We start from the raw sequence: 24,105 nt of genomic DNA on the forward strand, positions 1-24,105 counted from the left end.
ACCCTCTGTTTGAAAAGAAAATGTAAACTTCATAAACAGTGTTTGCTGATAAGCAAAGAAGACTATCATTTGTTTTCAGGGTATTTTGTTTTCCTTCAAAATCCACTGTATAAGTAAAACCTGAGAACCCTTTTGTAAATTCAGTCAAAAAGAGCTTCATAACCATATCCTGAGATTTCTGCTTTGCTTTCTAGAAAGCTTAAATCCATATTGGTAGCCCTTTTCTGGCAAATTTATGAGGATCTTGAGATTACATTTTGTTCACCAAGTTTCATCTTGATTTAACAGAGACAAAGGGAAATAAGATCTCTCTCTTCAAAAAATAAAAAAAATAATAATAATACTGTATCCTAAGGATGTCTATTAGGAGTCTCAACCTATTCTTTGGAGCAAGTTGGAGAATATATACATTTCTAATATGTTAAACACTCATCTGTGTAAAATTGAATGCAATGGAATAACCTCCCATAACTTCCAACTATCATTTTCTTTCCTCTTTAAATCTGTTGCAGAGATATGGCATGTCTTCTTGAATAGTTAATCTTCTTGCCTTCTACCTCATCCCTTTGTTCATAAAATACCCCTTATTTAGAATGTCTACCATCATCTTTATATGATTCTATGTCTACAGTTTCCCTTAATATATTTCTTCAAGAGATTCCTTCTAAATGCTCTTAGCATTTAGGGATACATTTTTTTTTTTACCAGTTTATTAACTACCAAATATTTATTGAATTAATCTCACTGCTTGGTACTATTAAGACTATAAAGATAAGGAAAGAATATAGGAAATCAGTGATTCATTAAGCATTGGTATATACTAGATATTTCACCTAGGTGTTTTCACTTACCTTTGTCAATTCTTTTTATGTGTAAGAAAACTGTGGATAAAAGAGATAAAAGCCACATAGGTAGTAACAAAATGGGGTTGGGATTTATACTAATCAATGTGCAAGTGATAGCATCCTATGTCTAATTAGTTTAGGGAAAAGGTATTGTACATGGAAAAAATACTGGGGTATGACCAAAAAAGGGGGGGGCAGAGATATAATAGGTCCCCAAATAAAACTGCTACCAGGGACACTGATTTCTCTTTTCTGCCAGTTTACTTCATTCTTTCCTGTTGTAGACTGGAAGGAATGTCAACAGTCTCCAGCCTTCATAGTTTAGAGTTGACAACATTCCAGGGACTCTGACTGGCCTAACTGGGGTCAGTTGCCTACCCTTAATTTAATATCTTAAGGATGGTGACGAGGTTCACATAGGAAACATGGCACTGGGGTTCCAACCTTGTGTAGTTAGGGCTACTTCCCAGAGAAAGGTGGCTCACTATGAACTGGGTAATATCACACCAGTCAGTGTATAATGTCTTATTGAGAGTCTCTTATTCCAAGTCACATGTTCTTGCCACTACTATATAATGTGTCACTGAGATTTACAATGTAGTAATAGTTGGGGGAACAGGACCTACAGAATATCAACAAGGAAATATATGAAAGGCATGAAATCAACCAGAGGGATAAGATCTGTTCTGAAGTAGTTGTCACTTTAGTGTGGGGTATTTATGAAGGCATTCAGGAAGAAGTTACTTGATATTGGACTTTGAAGATAAGCTTATCTTAGAAATGAAGTACTTTCCAAGTACAGTAAATTAGCATAAACAAAATGAGAATCAACAAAGCACATTAACTAATTAACCTCGAAGAGTACACAGGATTAAAATCCTATCCTTCTGACCCCAAAACCCATATTTTTGTTGCTATTAATACTATGTGACATATGGAATACACTGAATGAAATGATTTGAAAGTCTGGGAACAGATCAGTTTAGCAACCCCTGTAGAAGTACATGTGTAAGATTAGAGCACCTGAGGTAGTAGCACTGAGAAGGCCTGGTATGGTTGTGAACAAAAATGTAATTGAAATACATAGGCTATGGGAAATAAACAGATTAGAACCAGACAGGTTTGAGAAATGTTTAGTGTCATTGACTGACCTAGGAAAAGATAATCAGTTTTGCGGGAGTATTACTCGTTCTAAGTGGGTTCTGGTGATAGACAGCAATCTAAATTGAAATACCCAGGTATGGAAATTGGGATTGAAGTAAGAGCCAGAGATTTGGGAACAAGGTGTGAAACCTGGTGAGCTTTTTTATGTATGCAAAAAAAGTGGAGTTGTGACTGTAACTTATGAATACCCACAGAGCTAGAAGGAAATGGAAGTAGAATTTTGGTTTTATTTCTTCTCTGCTGCTTGCTATCGTTTTCTCTTTTGTGTTTTCTGTATTGTCTAAGTAGACTGTGTGGCACTTTCATGATAGTAGTCATGCTGTCCTTAGACTAAATAAGCTGTATGTGTTGGGCTCAAAGTATATCCTCAGTAAATTACTTTAAAAAATTTTTATCAATTATTTTAATAGTTTTTAGATTATGATGCTTTATGTCACTTGACACATTTTAAAGAGTTATAATTTGTGATATCTAAATATATCAGTTCTATCTTATGATTTCCTTTGTCTCAAAACCCCCTGCTCCTACCTTGTCTGTCTAATAACATTGGCTGTATTTTAGAAAAGAATCTACCTGTGAAATACTTTAAATGGTCCATAGCTTGTCTGTTTAAAAGTATTCCATCTTAATGGATAAGCAGATAAAATTTCAGAATCTGTACTATAATATCTTACACTTTTAACCTATAGTACTTTGGGTTTCTTTGCAGAAAGTGTACAAAACTGATTTCTAAATTTACAAGTAGGTATTAAAGACCAAAGTTTATTTTTTTAAAGTAGTATCATTAATATTGATACACAGGGATTAGAATTTGTTATGTACTAGAGGTGCTCAGGTTTGTCAGCATATGATTGGAACTCATTCCTTACCACTGTAAGATTCTGATCTCTTTTCCCCCCAGCTTCTATTAGTCCCACACAGCAGAAGTAGCTCAGAGGTTAACGTAACATCCATTTATGCCCACTTTGTATACACCCCAGCCAGGGTACTTAGAGAATCAGCAAAAGATAGCTAATATCTGTATTTGAATAAACTGTATCTTTGATATTTCTCTTTTTTCTCATTTACAGGGAGTTGATTTTCATATGGAGTAAACTTCAGCTTAAGTCTAATCCTTCAAAACAAGTTTTTGTAGATCAATGCTACCAGCTTTTAAGAACAGCAACTAATGTGAGAGTCATATTTCCTTTCATGAAAATCATTAAAGATGAGGTAAATAGGATACCCTTAATTTTAAATTAAGTTTAAATGATACTTCACCAAAACTTGAATCTTTTATGATAAAATTTATTTGAAGGGAAGGAGGATTTTAAGGCCACATTCCCATATATTATGTTTGTAGAATCTTAACTTATTTGCAAATGAATTTTGTATATCTATAGGTAATACCTGCTCACTTTCACAGAAAAATATAGTTCATAGTTTTAAGTCTGGTGTTCAGGTAAAAAGGAACAATGAATTTTGAAGCATTTTTGAAACCTGACAAATTTTTAGAGTATTTAAAGTAATAGTGAAATCCATTACCTGTTTTTAAAAATAATTTTGAAGTAAGTTCTTCATGGGTCACTTAAAAGTGGGTACAGTTCCACATGACTCTTACATTGACATGAAATGGGATCCTACAGATCCTTTCATTTTTCCCCCCTCAAATATTAACAGAACTTTGAATACAAAGGTAAGAAAGATAAAGCTATCCTACAATTTAGGTAGTTCCATTTAGCTGAATCTTTATATGGGTTACTTTTAAATATACAGGCAGCATCCATTAAATAATATATTTTAATTTTTCTTATATTTATGCATTTATCACAGTATCATGTCACTCATTAGATATATGACCATGTAGTGATTATATCTCTATGATATAAAGTTAGCAGCATTGTACTCAGAGAATTTTATAAATTTCCTATTTATTTTACTAACTGCATTCATGGCTTCATTATTAAATAGTGAAATGTCATTCAAATGCATTTTCAAAGTTAACCTCTGCCCCCATCAAAAAGGGAAAAGAAACAAAACTATGCTATAGAATCCTTTTCAACATTTGAAGTGCATAGAATCACCTATAAAACTTAAAAAAAAAAAATGTATCCATATATGTTTTTTACATAGGATTCCTATTTGCACCACAAGTTGAAAGATTTTTTTGTTATAAAAAATTTTTCAATATAGGTGAAGGTCATGCAGTTATCATAAAGCTTTCTTATTTTCACATCTAGTCAACCTGAGAATATGAAAGGAAAAATTCAAAGATGAAATAAATATTAAAAATGTGCTTAACTCTTTATACTCTGCTAAAAACATCTTTACTGATGGAATAGATCATTTATATGTCCAGGACTATGAAAAGAGGCACAAACAATGCTGTGTGAGTTCAGAAGAATGAGACATTACAGATGGCATATCTGTAAAGGCTTCACAGAGGAAGATGCTTTAAGCTGGGTTTTGAATGATAGAGGAGGATAATACTAACATGTAGAGGATTTTGTGGTTTACAGAACATTTTTGCCTCATTGTATTACTTGTTTTTCTCACAACTCTCTATCGGCATTAATAGGGTAGGAGAAATGTGGGGAGGTGTGTGGGAGATGAGGCTAATCAAAGAGACTGTAGGAAGTTATGGAGTGGGGGGTGGTTGTTGGAAATCCTTAGGGGGCTTGCATGCTGCACTGAAAATTAGAACTTCAGTCTATAAATATACTAGAATTGTTGAAGGATTTCAGGTAAGGAAGTAGCCTGTTACATTCTGTGATGATCTTAAAATTTTTAGATTTGGGCAACTGGGTACATGATAATTTCATGAGTTAAGACAGAGGATGTAGATAGAACTTAGGAGAAAGAGAAGGAATTCTGTTCTTGAAGCAGTGAATTTTGAATTCACTATCTGGAAAATCTAGATGGGAATATCTAATTATAACAGATAATCGGAAATAAGAAATTTGAATTCAGAAAAGGATTCCAAGCTGAAATGATGGATTTACAGTAGGAAGCTAAAGTCAGTAGAATAGACCTGCTCCCATTCACATTTGCAAACATTTATTCAAAGGTCACTATATGCCGACTTCTATGCTAATGATAGGAGGATACAAAAAATGAGATACTGTCTCTGTGATTTAAAAATTCAAAGTCAGGGGGTAGGGCATACACAGTTACAAAACAATTATGTATGTGGTTTTTATAAATAAATATAACTATTCTCAGTGGAAAGAATAGAGAATGTTTAACTCTGCCCCAGAGCTGGGGCCAGAATGAAAGGGGAGAAAAACTTTCAGGGTAAAACTGATTCTTAGCAAATGAATAGGAAATAGATAGGAATTTACTAGCTAGATAAAGTGGGATTATGATGTGCAAAATTAAGGTCTGCTTGTAGAACTGTTAGTAATTAAATAGGGTTACACAGTGTGTAAGAGACGATGAAGACATGAGGTTGGCAAGGTAGTGTTCCTCCCTGTCATCTATAGTATACCAGATGCAGGCAGTACACATGCACACACACACACACACACGCACACACTTTTAAAGACATTATTATTGTGTCTTTTTCTATTCAAACAAGCATTTATATCATTCCAAATCTATTTATTATTTGAGTTAAGGTAGGTGGACAGTAAATTCCCAAGTGCAGTTATCTTTGAGTCACCAGTAAAAGTTTCAAAGCTTGAATAATTTTCAAATAATTTTCAAGTAGGTTCATTATACTGATTTTTATTAGATTTGGAAAGACTGTAATTGCCCTCTTCATGTGGGCCACACTTTTCCTCTTACTTGGATAAATAATATTACTTAATAAGTAATATTTTTAGTGCCGATTTATGAGTTTCTGTAAGCAGTTTTTTAAAAAAAATATAGTTCTTTTTTTTAACATTGATAAATGTTAAAATTGATAAATGCTTTAAATACATTTACTTTAACCTTCTGCCTCAGAATGTGAGATTGGTACCTAAAATAAATTGGGCTGGATTTGTAAGAAACCTTAATCACCATAGGTTATGAGGCATTTTGTATTATGGTTAGTAGGAATTGTCAAATTTGAAAATTAAATGAATTGGAAGCTAAAATGCTGTCTCTTCCAGATTATTCTCAAGTTAAAAAAGAAAGATTTACTTATATATTAAAAAAGAGTTAAACAAGGCTGCCTGTTGAGGAAAACTGCACACCTGAAATACTATGTTTATTCAGCTTTCATTTCAGAGTTGTATTTTATTTATTTATTTTTTTAAAGATTTTATTTATTTATTTATTTATTTATTTATTTATTTATTTATTTATTTATCAGAGAGAGAGAGAGAGAGAAAGAGAGCACAAGCAGGAGGACAGCAGCAGGCAGGGGGAGAAGCAGGCTCCCCGCTGAGCAAGGAGTCTGATGTGGGGCTCGATCCCAAGACCCTGAGAATATGACCTGAGGCAAAGGCAGATGCTTAACCGACTGAGCCACCCAGACATCCCAGAGAGTTGTATTTTAAAATGATAAAAGTATATTAGTTTTTTTACAAAGGTATTTAGTAGCAATATTTTTCCTTTTCTAGGTTGAAGAAGATGGCCTACAAATTTGTGTTGAAATATGTGGTTGTGCTCTACAGCTAGATCTTCATGATGATCCCAAAACTAAATGCTTAATTTATAAAACAATTGCACATTTTTTGCCAAATGATTTGGAGATCCTCAGGATTTGTGCACTCTCAATATTTTTTCTTGAGCGCTCCTTGGAAGCTTATCATACTGTTGAAGAGCTTTACAAACGTCCAGATGAGGAATATAATGAAGGCACAAGTAGTGTTCAAAATCGTGTTCGTTTTGAATTACTTCCAATTTTGAAAAAGGGATTGTTTTTTGATCCCGAATTCTGGAACTTTGTAATGATTAAGAAAAACTGTGTAGCATTATTGAGTGATAAATCAGCAGTTAGATTTCTAAATGAAAGTACACTGGAAAATTCTACAGGTAATCTAAAAAAGGCAGTGGAACAGCGAGGTTTAGATGAAGGGCTGGACTCTCTTACAGACCAGAGCACTGGAGAGCTTGATCCTGATGATGTATCTAGAGTGCAACCTAAGGGTCACATTAATACAAAGAAAAATCTTATGGCTCTTAATGTTTCCAAAGTAGATCACAACGTCCCAAGGCATCGGTGTATGTTATGTAACAAGGAATTTCTAGGTGGTCACATCGTAAGGCATGCCCAGGCTCATCAGAAAAAGGGTAGTTTTTCATGCGTAATATGTGGTAGGAAATTTAGAAACAGAGGACTTATGCAGAAGCATTTAAAGAATCATGTTAAGAAAATACAAAGACAGCAAATTGCTTCAGCTCAACAGGAGGATCAGGAAATCCCTGCTTTGGAAGAAATAAATTGTTCTGATACTTTCATTTCATTTGAAAATGGCAATTCTGGTAATAAAGATTTGGCAATAGAGACAATTACTGCTTCCAGTGATGGAAACAAAGAAGTCATCCCTGCACATGTGGCTGAATTCATTGAAATTCCTGTAAGTGTATCAGAAGATGTTATTGAAAACATGATTGAAAATGGAAGTCCTGATACTTCTTTAAATAATGTCTCAGAGCCTTTGCCTGTATGTGAGGATGACTATGAGGAGGAAGAGGATGAAGAAGGTGATTACGAAGACGATGATTATGACCTGAATCAAGAAACTTCAGTACTTCATAAAATCAATGGAACTGTGTGCCATCCAAAAGACATATATGCCACAGATCAAGAAGGAAACTTTAAGTGTCCTGCTCTTGGTTGTGTCAGAATATTTAAAAGAATTGGATTTCTAAATAAACACGCTAGGACTGTACATCCAACTGATTTAAACGTGCGGCAAACAGTCATGAAGTGGAGCAAAGGAAAATGCAAATTCTGTCAAAGGCAATTTGAAGATTCCCAACATTTTATAGATCACCTTAATAGACACAGCTATCCAAATGTGTACTTTTGTTTGCATTTTAATTGCAATGAGTCGTTTAAGTTGCCCTTCCAGCTTGCTCAGCACACAAAAAGTCACAGGATATTTCAAGCTCAGTGTAGTTTTCCAGAATGCCACGAGCTTTTTGAAGATCTTCCTCTGCTATATGAACATGAGGCTCAGCACTATTTAAGTAAAACACCAGAATCATCTGCACAACCAAGTGAAACAATTCTTTGGGATGTTCTTATGGACTCAAATCCTAATCATCAGGAAAAAGACTCATCTAGTAATGAGAAACAAACTATTAGTCTGCCAGTTTCTACTAGCAAATCAAGGAAAGATTCCACAGAACCAAAGACATGTACAGAAAGTATGGAAAAGAAAACAGATGGTTTAGTTCAGAATGGAAATGAACATTCTGATGACGCTGTTTCTGATATAAGCTTGACAGACCAAAAGATGCCTGACATAGAGCCAAATTCTGAAAATAATTGTAGTGTTAGTGATTTAGTCAATGGACACAGTGGAACAGAGCAGACACCGTTAGTTTCGTCAGATCCTGCTTTGAAAGTTGATACAAATAGAATCAGGACAGAAAACGGTTCCATTTTACCCAGTGTTGTACCACAAGAACATAATACCCTGCCAGTATCTCAGGCACCACCTTCCAAACCAAATCTGACGAGTGAACATACTTCATATGGCTTAATTTTAACAAAGCCATATGTCAGACCACTGCCTCCCAGTTACCTTGATGAACGGTACCTTAGTATGCCAAAACGCAGAAAATTTCTGACTGACAGAGTAGATGCCTGTTCTGATCAAGATAATGTTTGTAAAAAATCCATGAAAAGATTAAGATGTGGCAAATGCCTGACCACCTACTGTAATGCAGAAGCACTTGAGGCTCACCTTGCACAAAAGAAATGTCAGACACTCTTTGGATTTGATTCAGATGATGAAAGTAAGTCTTCTATCTTCTCAATAGGTGTATCTGTAGAAATAGAAAATGCCATAGATCTTTATGAGGTTAAGAAAGTTAACATTTGTATAGCACAGATAATAAAGCACCACCCCATACATTAATTCTTTTAATCCATATAGACACTATTAGGTGATGTTACTACTCCTGTTTTATAGATCAAACTGAAATTTCACAAGTTAAGTAATTTGCATAGGTATAGCCTATGAACTTGTGGAAGTCAGAACTTGGACACGGTTTTTCATACTCTTTGATCATACTCATTCACTGTGTCTGAGGCATTTCTTCTTCCCAAATTTCATGTAATAAAAGGTTTAGAAACAAAGTAATTGTGATGGACATGTTTTTCATTTGCATCCCAGAATACAAACCAAGTGAAGTTGAGCTTCTTTTACAGAAACAGAAGTGAAAAAGAACCAGAAAATAATTGAAAGACAAAATTGAGCAAAAGAAGATCTTGCCTTTCTACTAATATCAATATTTTTTTGAATGAGTAAGAGTATAGACAGGAATCTGACTTAGAATTCCAGTTGAACTATAAAATTTGAATTAACAGACATGTTCTGTTTTACAGGTGCCTGATAAAAATGTTTCAGAAAGATCTGTCGATCAAGCAGTAGTGTGAAAAAAGCACTGCAAGAAATTGCATCATGAGTTTGCTATTTTCCTGATGGCCTTAATTTTCAAGCGGTCTTGGATTACTAAAGATAAAGACAAAGCACATTTTCTAGAATGAACTTAGAGAGGAGATGTGCTGGTTCAGACTCCAAAAGGGTTATTACAGAACTCCCAAAGTACCAGTTATCCAGAAAACCACATTTTTTCAAAAGCTGATGACTATTAATGCAGCATGTTCAGTTTCACCTATGTGAGAAACATGTTCAGGCAACTAGTCAGAAAGAAAAACCAGCTATGGCCTTACAGAAAGGGAAAAGTTAATCCATTATTAAAAAGGGGGGGGGTTGGTTTACAATAAACAACTTAAAGTATTCTACAAATGAGATTTGTTTTCTTGTCATGCATAATCAGATTATGTCCTCCCTTCTCTTCAAACATGGTTTAAAGAACTATTGGTATTTGGTTTATTATAATTTAGAAACTGATATATGAAAATAAAACTTGATTTATCACCATGCTATCCATAAAAGATTGTAACTTGTTTCCAAGATGATTGATTAGACAGGACAGAGTTCAATGAATGTTATGCCAGCATTGAAAATTAAAAAAAGGAAACAAAACAACACTTTGCTAAAAAGCTCTTAATAGAACCTTCCACTTTCCATTTTTGTAATACCAATGGTATTTAAAGGCAGCAGTGTCAAATAGAGGTAGTACCATCAGTAACTTTGGGGAGAGATGGGAGGAATCTAAGACCATAAAGGCTATCTAATTGAAGGAAGACACTGAATTGCAAATAACTCAATGTGAATAATGGTATAAGCACACTGGGATATTTCTATTTGTATATAGAGTAGTGTTAGGACATTGCTTGATGATTCATAGTAAGGTCCTTTTAGACATTAATGTGAGTTATCTAAGTACAGTCCTATAAAAATAACTGGCTGTAAAAAAATATGTCAGCTAAAATCAGGTCAAGAATTCATTGGTTTTATTCAGTTAGGAGAGTTAATACTAAAATAAGCCATACTACTCATGCTTTCTTATTTATTAGTGATGAATTTGGTCTGAATAGTAATTTTTATATATAAAAGGAAATATTTACAAAAATTTGCACAGCAGGAACACAGTTAAGATATATTGATGCTTTTATTTTCCTTGATGACCAGTAATTTTCCTAAGGAAGATTTTAACTTACTAGGCAAATGAATTGTTAAAACCCAAAATGTTTTTTAAAATACCCTCTCAGATATGTTCCACTTGTACATTCTCTAAAAGAGGAAGCTTAAAGACCTTCTTTTACCTGTTAGTGTGTTAATCTATAGCAGGGATAAAATGAACAAAAATACAAAGGCAAATTCTTAAAAAATGGAGCTACTAATGTACCATGGTCAACCAAATATTCCAGTTATTCCAACTGATGTATTTTTGTTCAAAGCAGATAATCTTACTGGATTCTACTATTACAAATTTTTGGATATTAAGCTTCTTGAATGCAGTCACTAAGGAAGGGAACATTTCTTCCAAGGTAGCATCCAGACTTTATTAAATCAGGATTTCCAAGTCATGAAAGATCTCAAAAAAAAAAAATTTGCCCAATTTTATTAGTTTATTTATTCATTCACTATGCAATTGATAGTCATGAGTCCCATTTCCATCAAATTAAGGTTTTTGTTTTGTTTGTGTAGCCTACATTAGGCTGTGGAATTTACATTTAAATAACATAAGTAAACACAACTCAGTCAGCTTTTTAAATCCTTTAGGGTCAACTCAAAAAACAAACAAACAAACAAACCCCCCATTTTCTCTACTTTCTGATACTGAAAATAAAATACTTGAGTTCTTTTCATTCAGTATAAAATATATCATGTAATGAAGAGTGTTTGGAAACTAGTTCATTTGGACAATGAAGTTTTTTTGAAATATAATTTCTGCTTTGTACATTTTCCAGAAGTTTAAAATTACAGCTTAACATTTTATCACATTTTTTAACTTTTAATTTTATAAGTTGTATCTCTTGACAAATCCACGTCTGCAAATTATTTTCATTCATTCTGCAGTTCATACCAAGATGTTTTAAACATAATCCACTTGTTAATTTTGTCTTTAATTTGAGGTTTTATTTCTACTTTTGTGTTGCTAAGGGAAAACTGTTTCTGAAACACTTAGATCAAATCGGTTTATATATAATTAAATCAAGGTATGTTTTATAAAATTTATTTGGCCATGCTGTTCTAAACCTCTTTATATACTTCTCAAATAATTGCTATTGAAAGTATGTGTACATTTCATTATTTATGTCTTATAAAGCATAAGCTGACATCACTTTGCTTTTGTGGGGTGCATAAACTTCCAACAGTTCTAATTTGGGAGTCAGAAGAAAAGGAAGCTTTCTTATTCCTGAGATTCTTCTCTTTTACTTTCTATTCCTTCTATTTTGAGGATGTGCTTATCTTACATGGACCAACTTTCAATCATTTTTTTTAATAAAAATTTCATCAAAATATTAACTATAAACTTTCTGCTGTTTCAGTAAGGTCAAGAAAATAGCAAATCTGAATTTTTGCTGCTCAGATATTACAGAAAAGAGGGATCTCCGTGGACAAGGACACTGGTACTTTGGGCTTTAGCCATATTCATTTTTTTAAACCACCAATTATATAATGAGTAGATAACTTATAACATTGAACTTGTGATTCTTTTCAAATCACACTTGAAGGTTCAGCCGTACTCCTTTCATGTTTGGTTTAAACTGTTGTATGGATGAAAAACCTAAAAGGGATGATAGTGTTTATCTTTTAATTTATTTGGTACTGTAAAACACCTTTTCAGAATGCCTAAATGCTGCATATGCATTTTGGAATTGTTAATATGTGAAAGATATTACAGATTCAGCAAGAAAGGAAATTTGTGCTTCCTTGTTGAACATTAAATTATTTTACTTTGCATTTTATAAGAGTACAAATTAAAACTGAGCCATTGAACTGCAATAATTCAACAATAGCGTCTCATTTCAAGAAATTTTTTGTACTGTACATAGACTTGTTCAATAAAACATTGTCCTTGTTGGTAATGAAGTGTTCAGTTTTATGTAGCACACTGCTTCAAAAGGAATTAGGCTTAAGGTATGTAGTAAATAATTTCTATTATGTCTCATAAGAGAATGAATTATTTCAGTTAATATTACCATATTCAGATTATTAATTTTTTAAAACATTTTAAAACAGAAAAATCTAGAAGTTTACATAAAACATTTAGACATTATTTTAACTAACGTCCACATTACAGGAATTACAACTTGACAGAATACTGGCATTAAAGTTATTTTGGGGGGCGCCTGGGTGGCACAGTGGTTAAGCATCTGCCTTTGGCTCAGGGGGTGATCCCGGCATTATGGGATCGAGCCCCACATNTACCCTCTGCAAACTTAGTAGGTACACAAATAACAGAAGTCTCTAAATGAAAGACAGTGGATGGATTTATCTCTGTTGGTAAATTTTCAAAGATGAAGAGCATCTGGTGGAACTCAAAAACAAACACTGGGGAGTCATTTTGAAATAAGCATATAAATTTCTGATGAAGATGACTTCCCATAAAGCATTTCAGTGCTTTGCTAATGTAACCAATTAATCTGTAGCTAAAAGCGAGGTCCCTGGGCATGAGGGCTCCTACTTTTTTGGTTGACTAACAAAGGAAAACCCCCTACACCTTTTGCTATAATTTGCAACTAGAAAAAAAAGAGGGCTGAAGTAGAAAAAGACCCTGTTTGATGCGATGAGAGCAATGCAAATGAAAGGATGGTGCTATGTGCAGTGATGTGCACATATTGCAAACATGCTTTGAAAAATACTGAGAAAGTTAACTGAAGCATTCTAGAGCTGAGATCTGGAATTCTCAGTCTATACTTTTGGTCAGATGATTTTAAACTATTAAATGTATTGAGGTATTTAGATAAAGGTATTGGAGTTATCTAGACTTTTCATTTTTCTTTCCTGAGACTTGAGGAATTCTGGAAATCAATAAAATATTACTAAGTATGCTTCCAAGATAAACAAATGAGGTTGCTTTTCAGAGCTTAATATAAATTCCATACTGGTTTCAAGAATCAACTAATAAAAGGGTCAGAAGTTTTGGCTATATATGAAGATGTGAAATGGAGCAGCAATCCAATATTACATGAAGTTAAAACTAAAGTGGGAGAGAGGTTCATGCCTTATTTATGAGTGCTACACACTGGAGAAGAAATGTCTCTTTTGTTTTACTAAATTACTATGTACTAGCTAATTTATATATGTGACCCCTAATTGTTAAAACAACTCAAAGACAGATATGATGAACACTGCGTTTTAGAAACCAAGGCTCAAAAACATTAAATAACTTGACTGAAGTCACACAGGAGAGGTGGGATTGAAAAATCAGATGTGTCCTCCTAAAACCATAATGCCATGCAGTTTTCATTCTGCCATGCAGGTTTCCCTGCAAATACAGAGCATGAGTGGCTCTAATATGTCCAAACAGAGAGTCAGACTTGCCTGGCGATCAGTGATTTCAGAGACAAAGGATGAAGTCTGGCAGGAGTAGGTGACTGATGTTTCATTCTCTTCTATTAGCAGTGATTCTTACAGTGTGGTCCCTGGAGCAGCAAAATTAACATCACGTAAGAACTTAGAAATGCTAAATTTTGGGGGGTGCCTGGGTGGCTCAGTCAGTTAAGCGTATGTGTCTGGCTCAGGTCATGATCCTAAGGTCCTGGGACAGAGCCCCATGTTCTTAGGCTCCCTGCTCAGAGAGGAGTCTGCTTCTCCCTCTCCCTCTGCCCTTCCCTGCCACTCCTGCTCTCGCTCTTGCTTGCTCTGTCTCTCAAGTAAATAAATAAAAGCAAGAGGCAAGTTTAAGGAACAAACAGCATGGGGCCCAGTCAAATAGCACTGTGACTAGTCTGGAGTAAGAGGCTGAGAGAGTAACAGAAATGAAGACAGGTAAAAGAGACAAAGTCGTCACGATGGCCTGCAGGGCTCTAGATCTGCAATATCCAATATGGTAGCCACTGGCCACATATGGCTATTAAAATTTAACTAAAATTCAAATAAAACTTAAAATTTGGTTCCTTGGTCGTACGAGCCACATTACAGCTGCTCAACAGCTACATGTGGCTGATGGTTACTGTACTGAACAACACAGATACAGAACATTTTCATGATCTCAAAGTACTTTTGGACAGGTGGTTCTGTATCAGTGGTTCTAAATTGGGGGTGATTTTGTCCCCCAGGGACATTTGGCAAATTGGGAGATATTTTTGGTAGCCACGACTTGGAGGAGATGCTACTGGCATCTAGTGGGTAGAGGCAAAGGATGCTGTTAAACATCCTACAATGCACAGAGCAGCCCCCAAACAAGGAATTAGCCTTCCCAAAATGTTAATAGTGCCTCGACTGAGAAAGCCTGCTCTAGATCAATCCTGACTGCAGCTCTAACCTCACTGCCTCCTCCTTGAACAGGCTGCTCTGGCCTCCTTCCTACATGCCAAGCACTCTGCTTCTTCCTTAGAACCTCCACTGTTGTTTCTTGCTACAAAACTCTTCTGTGCTTCGCTCACTCTCCTCAGGTCTTTCTTTCAATACTACTTAGAGAAGTCTTTCTTGACAGTCTGTATAAAATAGCAACATCCACTCCATCCCCCTCCTTTTATTTTTCTCCATAGCATTTCCTGGCACAGTATATAGTTTCTCATATATTTGTCTATTTCATCTCACTAGACTGAAAACTCCAAAGAAATTGTATTTGTTCCCGACACAAAGAACAATGGCAAATAGGTGCTCAATAAATACTCCCCCCCCCTTTGTAAATGAAGGAATGAATGAAAGAAAAGGTTGGGTATGCCTTCTATATGGTCCCACACCAGCATGGTGAGCACTTGCCATCTCTTTACTTGCAGCACTCTCAAAACGCCCTTGAAGGAGGGTCTGTGTCATTTCTCTGAATCTTCAATACCTAGCATAGGAGGCACTCATTAATACTCAATGAAAAATGGAGGATATTTATCTGTTGAATAAATGATACCCCAAGTAACATCCACTGGCAAAGTAGTATAACCATGCTTTGAATGCCTACGCTACATTTACAGTTTATTTTATAACTGGTATTTAGCTGTGATATTTTTTAAAACGTTAAATTTGCTCACCTGCATCTGCAGACATGTATATTTCAGCTACAAAATGGTAATACCCTAATTAAATGTTAACAGATATAAAATATGCCTAAAATGTGGAAGAGGCTAAAGTCAAGTGACAATGTGTTTAAGTCTGATTCCTCATCGTTCTCGGTCGAGCAGAGCATGACATTCCCATTGGTGAATACGAGTTGCTGCCACACGAACAGTAGCAGCTAACATGCATTGACTTCTTTCTGGGTGCCAGGCACTGTCCTTCACCCCGCCCCCAACCCTATGAGGTACTTAACTTTACTAGGTCCATTTCGAGATAGGAAACTGAGGGACAAAAATGCTAAGAAGCATGTCCACGGTCACAGTTAGAGAATGGGGGTGTAAAGCCCTGGTGATCTGGCTTCCAGAGTCCCCAACCCTAAATTGCTCGCGATGCAGCATCGTCTAAAACCAAGCCGGCGAGGACCGGGATGCAAGCTTAACAGCCGATCCCAAATTGTTAGAGACGAAAGCAAGAAGGTATGGCATAGGATAGGTGACTTTTTTTTTTTAACTTTTCATAGTCTAATGCTGAATAAATCCGAATTATTTTAACAGTGTACTACGTAATTTAAGAATATGAAACTACAGGTGCACCCAACTCAGAACTGGCCTCAGAGTACGTTCAAGCGCTCCCGGGGGTCAGGCCCATGGGCGGGGAGCAGACGCCTCCATTGGCCGGCCCCGCGGCATCACGGGAGCTTGCTGTGCGCAGGGACCGTCACCCGCTTTCCACGCACCTGCACCTGCGCAGCCCTCCCAGGCGCATTTTTGGAGGCTGGACTCCTGAGACTTCAGGGCTTCGCTTTCTGGAACCAGGTCCCTTATGAAGATCGCTGTTCTCGGTGCAAACGCGGTTACGTCCCTAAAGTGAGATCCGTTGGATTCTCCTCCGTCCTGTCCAGCCCGGAACGACAAGTCGGAGCACTGTATTTCCTGATTGACCTTGTTGGCAATCACTTCCGCCCAGGGGTTTGTAATACCCGAGGCCCTTTGGCGGCGAACGACAAGGCACTTCCGGTGTATGTTGCCAAGGCGCCGGCCTGGTGGGCCTGAAGGGACGACGTTACTGTCGTCCTCTCTCCCCCCCCCCCCTTTTGGGGGTCGAGATGTCGGGGCTCAGCTATCCAGAGATGGAGGGCTGTCGTAACCTGCTCGGCCTACTAGACAACGATGATATCATGGCCCTGTGCGACACCATCACCAACCGCCTGGTGCAGCCTGAGGACCGCCAAGGTAAGTGTTGACTTTTCTCCCCAAGAGCGGACGCCGCTCGCAAAGCCTCACTCGGGCACCAGGTTGCCAGAACGTAGGAGTTGAGGAGGTGCGAGACCTCGCCTCGGAACGGGGCCCGACATGTACTGCGGCGGAACTCTGGAGAGCCCCGGCCGCCGCCGCCGCCGCTCCGCACCCTGGGAGCCACCGCGCACCCTGAGGCAGCCCTGAAGCGCCAGATCCCCGGGGGAGGTAGTGGCACTGGGAAGCTGGATGTATGGGCAAATGCTGAGTTTTTCGAGAATTTAGAGTACGTGAATAGTCTTTACAGAATTTCCGGGGAGCCGGGGTGTTTCTCATTTTCAGTTTCGGCTGAGCTGAGGAGTCAGCTGCTGCTGCTCAGGTTTTTTTCTTCAGGCTTTGGAGAGGGTATCATAAACGCTTTCAGCCTTGTAGGTAAAACAACTACTGTAATAAGAAAGTAGGTAGTTTGAATCCATGTCTCTTTTTGGATCTAATTTTTTTCTGAGATGATTTTTGCGTAGTAGGAATACATTACTTTCAGAGCCAAGTAAACATTTCGGTAGAGTAGATTTAAAGGGTTATTAATATTCAGCCTGATTGTAGCTACTCCATATAAAAATGTAATCAAGAAGCCTATGTGTTTATTTCACTTGGCATATCATCTGGACAGTCTTACTTTAAATTTGCCGAATTTTACTTTAAAATGTGAAAACTCCAGACTCCTGTGTTAGCATGACTTAAATAACTACAAACGCATAATCTGTATTTCTCTGCTTTTAAATTGGATTTACATTTTTGCCATTTAAGAAAATCGTTCATTTGAAACTTCAAACTTTAACGTTTCTTCAAACATTAAAAGAAAAAATTCCTAAGAATTTAGAATGCAAATAGTTTTAGACTGAATATAGTTCTTAAGCATTTATATATTTCACATGCTAATCACCACCTAACAGTCCTTGTGAGTGTAAGTTTAAAATTGTAATAGATAAAAATGTTGGGTTTAATTGATGGTGGGTCTAAAAGCAAATAAAAAGAAACTTCCCTACACAGAAATGTTAAATGATTTGAAGAGATACTTCTCAGAGAGAAAGAAAATAAGCAATAAGCATATGAAAAGATAACCTCTTTATTTATTATGAAAAGATAATCTCTTTAAAAAGCAATGAAATGAAAACCAAAACACACAGTGTTTTTCCCTATCTACCAGGTGGGCAAAAAACTAAATGTGATCATGCAAAGCAGCTCTGTAATGTCAATAATTTAACAATTATTGAAGGAGTGTAGATTAGAACTTTGGAAAACAAGTTTGACATCATCTCCTAAATGGAATTATTTGCTTACTTCTGGGCTCATATTCTGGACCTGAGCTTTTCAAACTTGAATGTGCCTGTGAATCAGTCCCTCAGGGATCTTCTGAAAACGTAGATTCTGATTCAGTAGTTTTGGTGTGAGCCCAGAAATTCAGCATTTCTAACAAGCTCCCACGTGATCCTCATGCTGCTTGCCCTTCTGTGCACTGGGAGACATTTATGAAAATGTTCAAAGTGATGGTGTTTATAATTGGACACACCCAGTAAAAATCTAAACAGAAGGATAGATACTTTGTGATGTAGTCATTTAATTTACTGTGGTACGGTTAAATGAATTAACAGTGAAAAAATTAGCTAGAGCTACATATATCCACAGATTAATGTCAGAAACATTAAGTGAAAAGCAGAGTATGAAAGACACAATATATATGTATATGGATTGGATTTATAGAGTGTTTAAAAAAATCAAACTGTATTGTTTAGGAGTTCATTGTTACACTCTACAACTATAAACAAAAGCAAGGGAATGATAAACAGCCTTTAGGATAGCAGCTACCTCTAAGGTGGGTGAGTAGGGAGGGAATAGTATTAAGTAGGGAGGGTTAAAATGAGGGCCTCAAAGATACTAGAAATATCTTATGTCTTAAGCTGTGTGGTGTGTACATGGGAGTTCATTTCTTTACTATTCTGTATTCTTCATGTTAAAAAAATAATCTTTGATCTGTTGAATATAACATTTTTTAAACTAAAAAAATAAAATTCTTAGTTCTGCCACTTCTTAGAAGCATAATTGTTGATACCTCATACATCCTTATATTTCATTGTCTATAAAGTAAGGAGTTTAAAAGTCCTTGCACATCTAAAATACTGTAATTTTACCTTTGTTAGGGATTATAAATGAATTTAGGTCCATTGTCCTTCTTAGAAAAAAAATTTTTTCTCTGGCACAAATTTTTTTCTTAAAACGTGTCATTCTTTAAAAGAAAATGCAGAACTTTTACTGTCTTATGAGAAGTGAAAGAAAGAGGTAAGTAAGTTTAGGTAGGGAAGTTTAAAACATAAAGAAAAATTTTTTTTAAACCCAAAATCTGACAACCCACTTCCTGGTTTTTAAAAATTACCATCTCATGCAAAAGGAGTAATGCCATGACAAGAATTTATAAATGTTGTTTGATTGGGTTTCTGCTGACCCTGGACAGATTTACAAGTGACTTATGATTTTCTACTAATCTTTATAATTTCCTTCTAGATGCTGTTCGTGCAATATTAATGTACAGTCAAAGTGTAGAAGAACTTTTGAGGCGTAAGAAAGTCCACCGAGAAGTCATATTTAAGTACTTGGCAACACAGGGGGTTATTGTACCTCCAGCTACTGAAAAGCACAATCTTATTCAGCATGCAAAGGATTACTGGAAAAAGCAGTTACATCTGAAATTGAAGGAAACACCAGAGCCAGTTAAGACAGAGGACGTTAGACTATTTCAACAGGTAAAATAGATCTTATAGTAACACCCTAAATCATAGTTCTGTCTAAACTCTTTAGATAATTCTAGATCTGTGGAAACATGGCTAATAATATTTTGGCTTTTATAATTTAGCTTTACTGCATAACCTTTGCATCCTAAGGGAAGACCAGTAAAGTACCTAAAAGAAAGAAAATATCTTTGACATTTAATAATGTATATAAAATGCTGTATTGATTTGTGAGGAAAAGACTGTTTTTATCACTTTATCAAGCGAGTACTATTGATTTGTAAAGAGAGTGGATAGACTGCAGGATCAATTTAATTTTAATTTAGCTTCTAGTTCTCTGTAATATTCTTGTCCACTCAAAAAGAATGCTGTTGTAAGCCCTGTCTCATTTTGAAGACTTTCTTGGTATTAAATTGGTGTTAAATTGTAAAAATTCCATGAGACAAACTTAAATAATTTTTGCATTAGATTTTTTTTTTTAAGCTAGAAAAAATCCTCTTGTAATAATTTCCTCCAGCTGACATTGTCTGTTCCTATTTCTTTGTAGCCACTGGACATTTTAGCTATTGTGTGAATATTTAAATGTTGATTTATGAACTTTAGGTAATTTGCAAATTTTATTTTTTTATTTTTTAAATAAAGCACAGAAAGACACCCCCCTTTCCAAATCAAATATATAGCTTAATAAATGTCCATAAGGCAAAAACATTTGTAATGACCACGCTGGTTAGGAAACAGAAATTTGCCACCCACTCCAGAAGCCCCTTCCATGAATTTGCATATTTTAAACTACATACTTTGAATTAGTGAGGTTTTTCAGTGAGAAGCATTTACTTTCGCATTAGGAAACACTCTTCTAAGAACTTTTTTAATGTGCTAAAGAGAATGTTGGCTCTGAAATCATACAGATGTGATTTCAAACAGGGTCTGCCGAATGCTAGGTGTGAACTTGAGCAATTAACTTGATTTTACTGAGCCCTGTTTACTTTCGCAGGCATAATAATGATAGTATCTATGTCATTAGCTTGTGAAAATAGAAGGAAATAGTCCATAAGTGCCAAACACAGAGCCAAACACATTCAGTCATGGGTGCTCTGTCAATAAAAGATTTCTTACCATCAAAATGAGGTTCTGTGCTCTGGAATAGTCACATCTATTCACATAGATGAATAAAATAGAAGCTTATCAGGTATATTTTTGTAATAACATTTCCTTTTGTAAAAAAGAAAAATAACAGTATAAAATTAATGCCAGTCATAATAAGTAATGTATTTCAGTCGTATTAGAACTCGGTTTAAAGATAGTAAAAAATGCTTATTTGTTGCCAGCTTTATTTTAGTATAGTTTATATGCAACAAAGTGTATCCATATAAAGCATGCAGTATGAAGGTTTTGACAGACATTGTGAAACCACTGCCACAATCAAGAAAATACTTAACGTAAATCACTGTTGACTATTCATGCTGATAATTTTAAGAGACTTTGTTAAACCTTAATTTCTTAGCTGAATTTTCCGATGTTTAAGCTGGGAAATTCTAAAATGATTTTTCCCCTTTTTGGAAAAACAGTTTGCTTGATGGGTTCAGTGAGTTAACTTGTAGTTCATTTACTTCTTCTGTACTCAGTATATGAAAACTTAGCTCTTAACAGACTAGATAGAAAAAGGATATGAGAACTGATATTGGTTATATTTTATATTTTATTTATCTTAGCAGGAAAAAGAAGATAAAAAAGCTGAAAAAGTTGATTTTCGTCGATTAGGAGAAGAATTCTGTCACTGGTTCTTTGAACTTCTTAATTCTCAGAATCCTTTTCTGGGACCACCTCAAGATGAGTGGGGGCCACAGCACTTCTGGCACGATGTCAAGCTTAGGTTTTATTACAACACCTCTGAACAAAACGTGATAGACTACTATGGAGCAGAAATTGTGAGCCTTCGTCTGCTGTCACTAGTGAAAGAAGAGTATCTTTTTCTTAGTCCCAACCTAGATTCCCATGGACTGAAATGTGCCTCTTCTCCCCATGGTCTGGTTATGGTTGGAGTTGCTGGGACTGTCCACCGAGGGAACACTTGTTTGGGCATTTTTGAACAAATTTTTGGACTCATACGCTGCCCTTTTGTGGAAAATACGTGGAAAATCAAATTTACCAACCTGAGAATTATTGGAGAGGGTTCTCTTGCTCCTGGAACATTAACAAAACCAGCTATTACATTCGAACCTAGTGATCTAGAGGCCTTTTATAATGTAATTACTTTATGTGGTACCAATGAAGTACAACTTAATGTAAAGCAGGCATTGGATAGTGGAACTGGAGACCAAGCTTTATGCAGTGGAGATGAGGCATTGTTGAACAAAAGAGAACTGAGTTTACCCAACCCTCTAAAGCACTGAACATTGTATGTCAGTCTAAAAATCCCTCTATACAGAAACTTTTCCAAATGTCACATCAGTAATGTCTAAGTGATTTCAGGTGCGATGATTGACATATTTTAATTGAAATATCTTTCTTGACAATAGACTAACATATTATTGAATACTTGCCTCTTTCTACCTGAGTTGCAGCAAATATTCTGAGAGCTAATGCAGTTCATCAAATAAATCCCACTTTAGATGGTATAACTAATGGTGTGCCTTAGAAACCAGGTAATATTTTCATTTTACTTAGTGAATATTCTGCTAATATCTGTACTTTTCATGTGGGAAAGGTTTAATGTAAACTCAAAGTTATCATTTTAGAAAACTTGAGTGACAGTCTCATGCAAAAAGTCCAATAATTTAGCAGGTGGAGAAAAATTTACTTTGCCTTATTAAAATTTGAGGAACTTTTCAAAGTTCGTCCAAGCTAAATATCTTAAAATTTGTAACATTTTCTGAACTCTTTTGGGCAATGATAAGTGCTATTCTCAAAACAGACCTTATTCTTATCTAAGGCTTCAGCTAACAGTTTTATAGAACATTTATTATAATACCATATAAAGGAAACATACTGTTGAAATTTTTTAAAAGGTGTGCCCAGTTCTAACTTAAATGAATTACTATTTCCTCTTGATTGATCTTGGAAGAGGTGACCAAAAAAACCCCCAAAACACACACACACACGCAAATTTATAAGGTGGGCATATCTATATACATATATATAGATATACTCCCACATCATAAATTAAAATTGTTAGGATTTTTCACCTCTGGATTGTTCTAGTAGGTTTGAATTACAAGGATAAGTTGCCAGATTAATTACATAGTTGCTTTAGGGTTTAAATTCTTCATCACTTGGCAACTACTTGCTGATCTTGGATTTAGTTAGTAATTTTAATTTACAAAAATGCCATATGGGAAAAATTCAACTGGGAATTGTTGTGATGATATGTCGTACATGTTAATTTCTTACCTTTAACTCTTTTCATGAACATTTAGGGTAACAAGAATTTTGGAAGCAGGAGGAAAAAATTCATCTTTTTTGTTTTTTTAATGCCATGCCTTTTATGAGGAGTACAAATTGATGCATCCTAAAATAAGAACTTAATAAAGGAGGGAAATTCCTACTGTCTGCTATAAGAATAGTATATTGTTTAGGTTTAAAGCCAGGTTATCATTTTCTCCTTTCAGTATAGAGTATCATTATAACATATACTCAATAAATATCCTAAGTAGAGGATAAAATTGAAAACTATTCCCATCCGTTTTCTTTGTGGTATTGATGATGAGTACTGTAGAAGTATACTGCAGATGCTCAGGGTGAGCAGAAGTTGCCTCTAGCTACCTTCAGTATTCACTTTTTGAATTCGAGTTTGCTCAATCAAGTCAGGCTGCAATCTTTGCATGTTCTTTTAATCAATGTTAGAAATTTGAAGTCTTCCTGATAGGCTCTCTCGAGAATTGAAACTATGTTTTATTTTCTGTGAATCCCCACAGTTGGGCAACACAGTAGGACCTAATGTTTAACTGAAGGGATGAAAACATGAGAAAAGAAGTTTACATACTGTATAAAAGACTTTTCTGCATCTAGATTTTCTTTGGTTCTTATGGGTGATGGGTTGTTTCGTTTTTTTTTTTTAATCATTTCATCTGTTTGAATTTCATATGTGGATACACAGAAACTTTTAGGCTCCAAGCTAACAGATATAACCTTCTTTAAAATTTTACTAAATTTAAAAAGCCCAGGGGTCAGAATGGGATAAAGTGGAAGGCTGCAACCATTATAGGGAGGGGTAGGATTTTCTATTCAGAGAAAGAAGATCTGGAGGAACTGAAATTTATTGACGAAGTTTAAAGCTTGGTCAGGTCTTTGAGAAGGTCCAGAAGCACCCTGCAGATTGAACTCTGCTTTTCCTACCATCCCTTTGTTTTGTATATGTTAG

The 24,105-nt window shown here is 35.6% G+C and overlaps 2 protein-coding genes across 6 annotated transcripts in view; both read left to right on the forward strand.

Moving 5' to 3' along the window:
• The window catches only part of ZNF654 (zinc finger protein 654), an 85,554-nt gene extending 72,960 nt beyond the window's left edge, over positions 1–12,594 (forward strand). For 3 of the 4 annotated variants that reach the window (XM_011234323.3, XM_034657006.1, XM_019807627.2), the window contains 3 exons: positions 3,080–3,221; positions 6,536–8,885; positions 9,478–12,594. In XM_011234323.3, the coding sequence (XP_011232625.2) occupies positions 3,080–3,221; positions 6,536–8,885; positions 9,478–9,485 (2,500 nt within the window). In that variant the 3' untranslated portion in view covers positions 9,486–12,594. The remainder of the gene's footprint in view (positions 1–3,079; positions 3,222–6,535; positions 8,886–9,477) is intronic. The other variant, XM_034656998.1, reaches the window with a different exon arrangement.
• A 3,892-nt stretch (positions 12,595–16,486) lies between these two features.
• Positions 16,487–22,843, forward strand: C1H3orf38 (chromosome 1 C3orf38 homolog). 2 transcript variants are annotated; one of them, XM_011234320.3, is made up of 3 exons: positions 16,487–16,959; positions 19,522–19,760; positions 21,458–22,843. In XM_011234320.3, exons 1-3 carry the CDS (start codon positions 16,833–16,835, stop codon positions 22,136–22,138), a joined length of 1,047 nt encoding a protein of 348 aa, XP_011232622.2. In that variant the 5' UTR covers positions 16,487–16,832; the 3' UTR covers positions 22,139–22,843. The 2 variants fall into 2 exon arrangements, with proteins under 2 accessions (XP_011232622.2, XP_011232623.2); XM_011234321.3 differs by having other exon boundaries at positions 21,461–22,843.
• Positions 22,844–24,105: the final 1,262 nt, after the last annotated feature.

Source organism: Ailuropoda melanoleuca, chromosome 1, assembly GCF_002007445.2.
Source record: "Ailuropoda melanoleuca isolate Jingjing chromosome 1, ASM200744v2, whole genome shotgun sequence".
NCBI classification, from domain to species: Eukaryota; Metazoa; Chordata; class Mammalia; order Carnivora; family Ursidae; genus Ailuropoda; species Ailuropoda melanoleuca.

What these genes read in the sequence shown, in the direction of transcription:
- C1H3orf38 (XM_011234320.3), top strand. Translation starts at nt 16,833, where the DNA reads ATGTCGGGGCTCAGCTATCCAGAGATGGAGGGCTGTCGTAACCTGCTC. An exon ending in GCAGCCTGAGGACCGCCAAG is followed by an intron (nt 16,960 to 19,521) that starts GTAAGTGTTGAC and finishes ATTTCCTTCTAG; the next exon opens with ATGCTGTTCGTGCAATATTA. An exon ending in ACGTTAGACTATTTCAACAG is followed by an intron (nt 19,761 to 21,457) that starts GTAAAATAGATC and finishes TATTTATCTTAG; the next exon opens with CAGGAAAAAGAAGATAAAAA.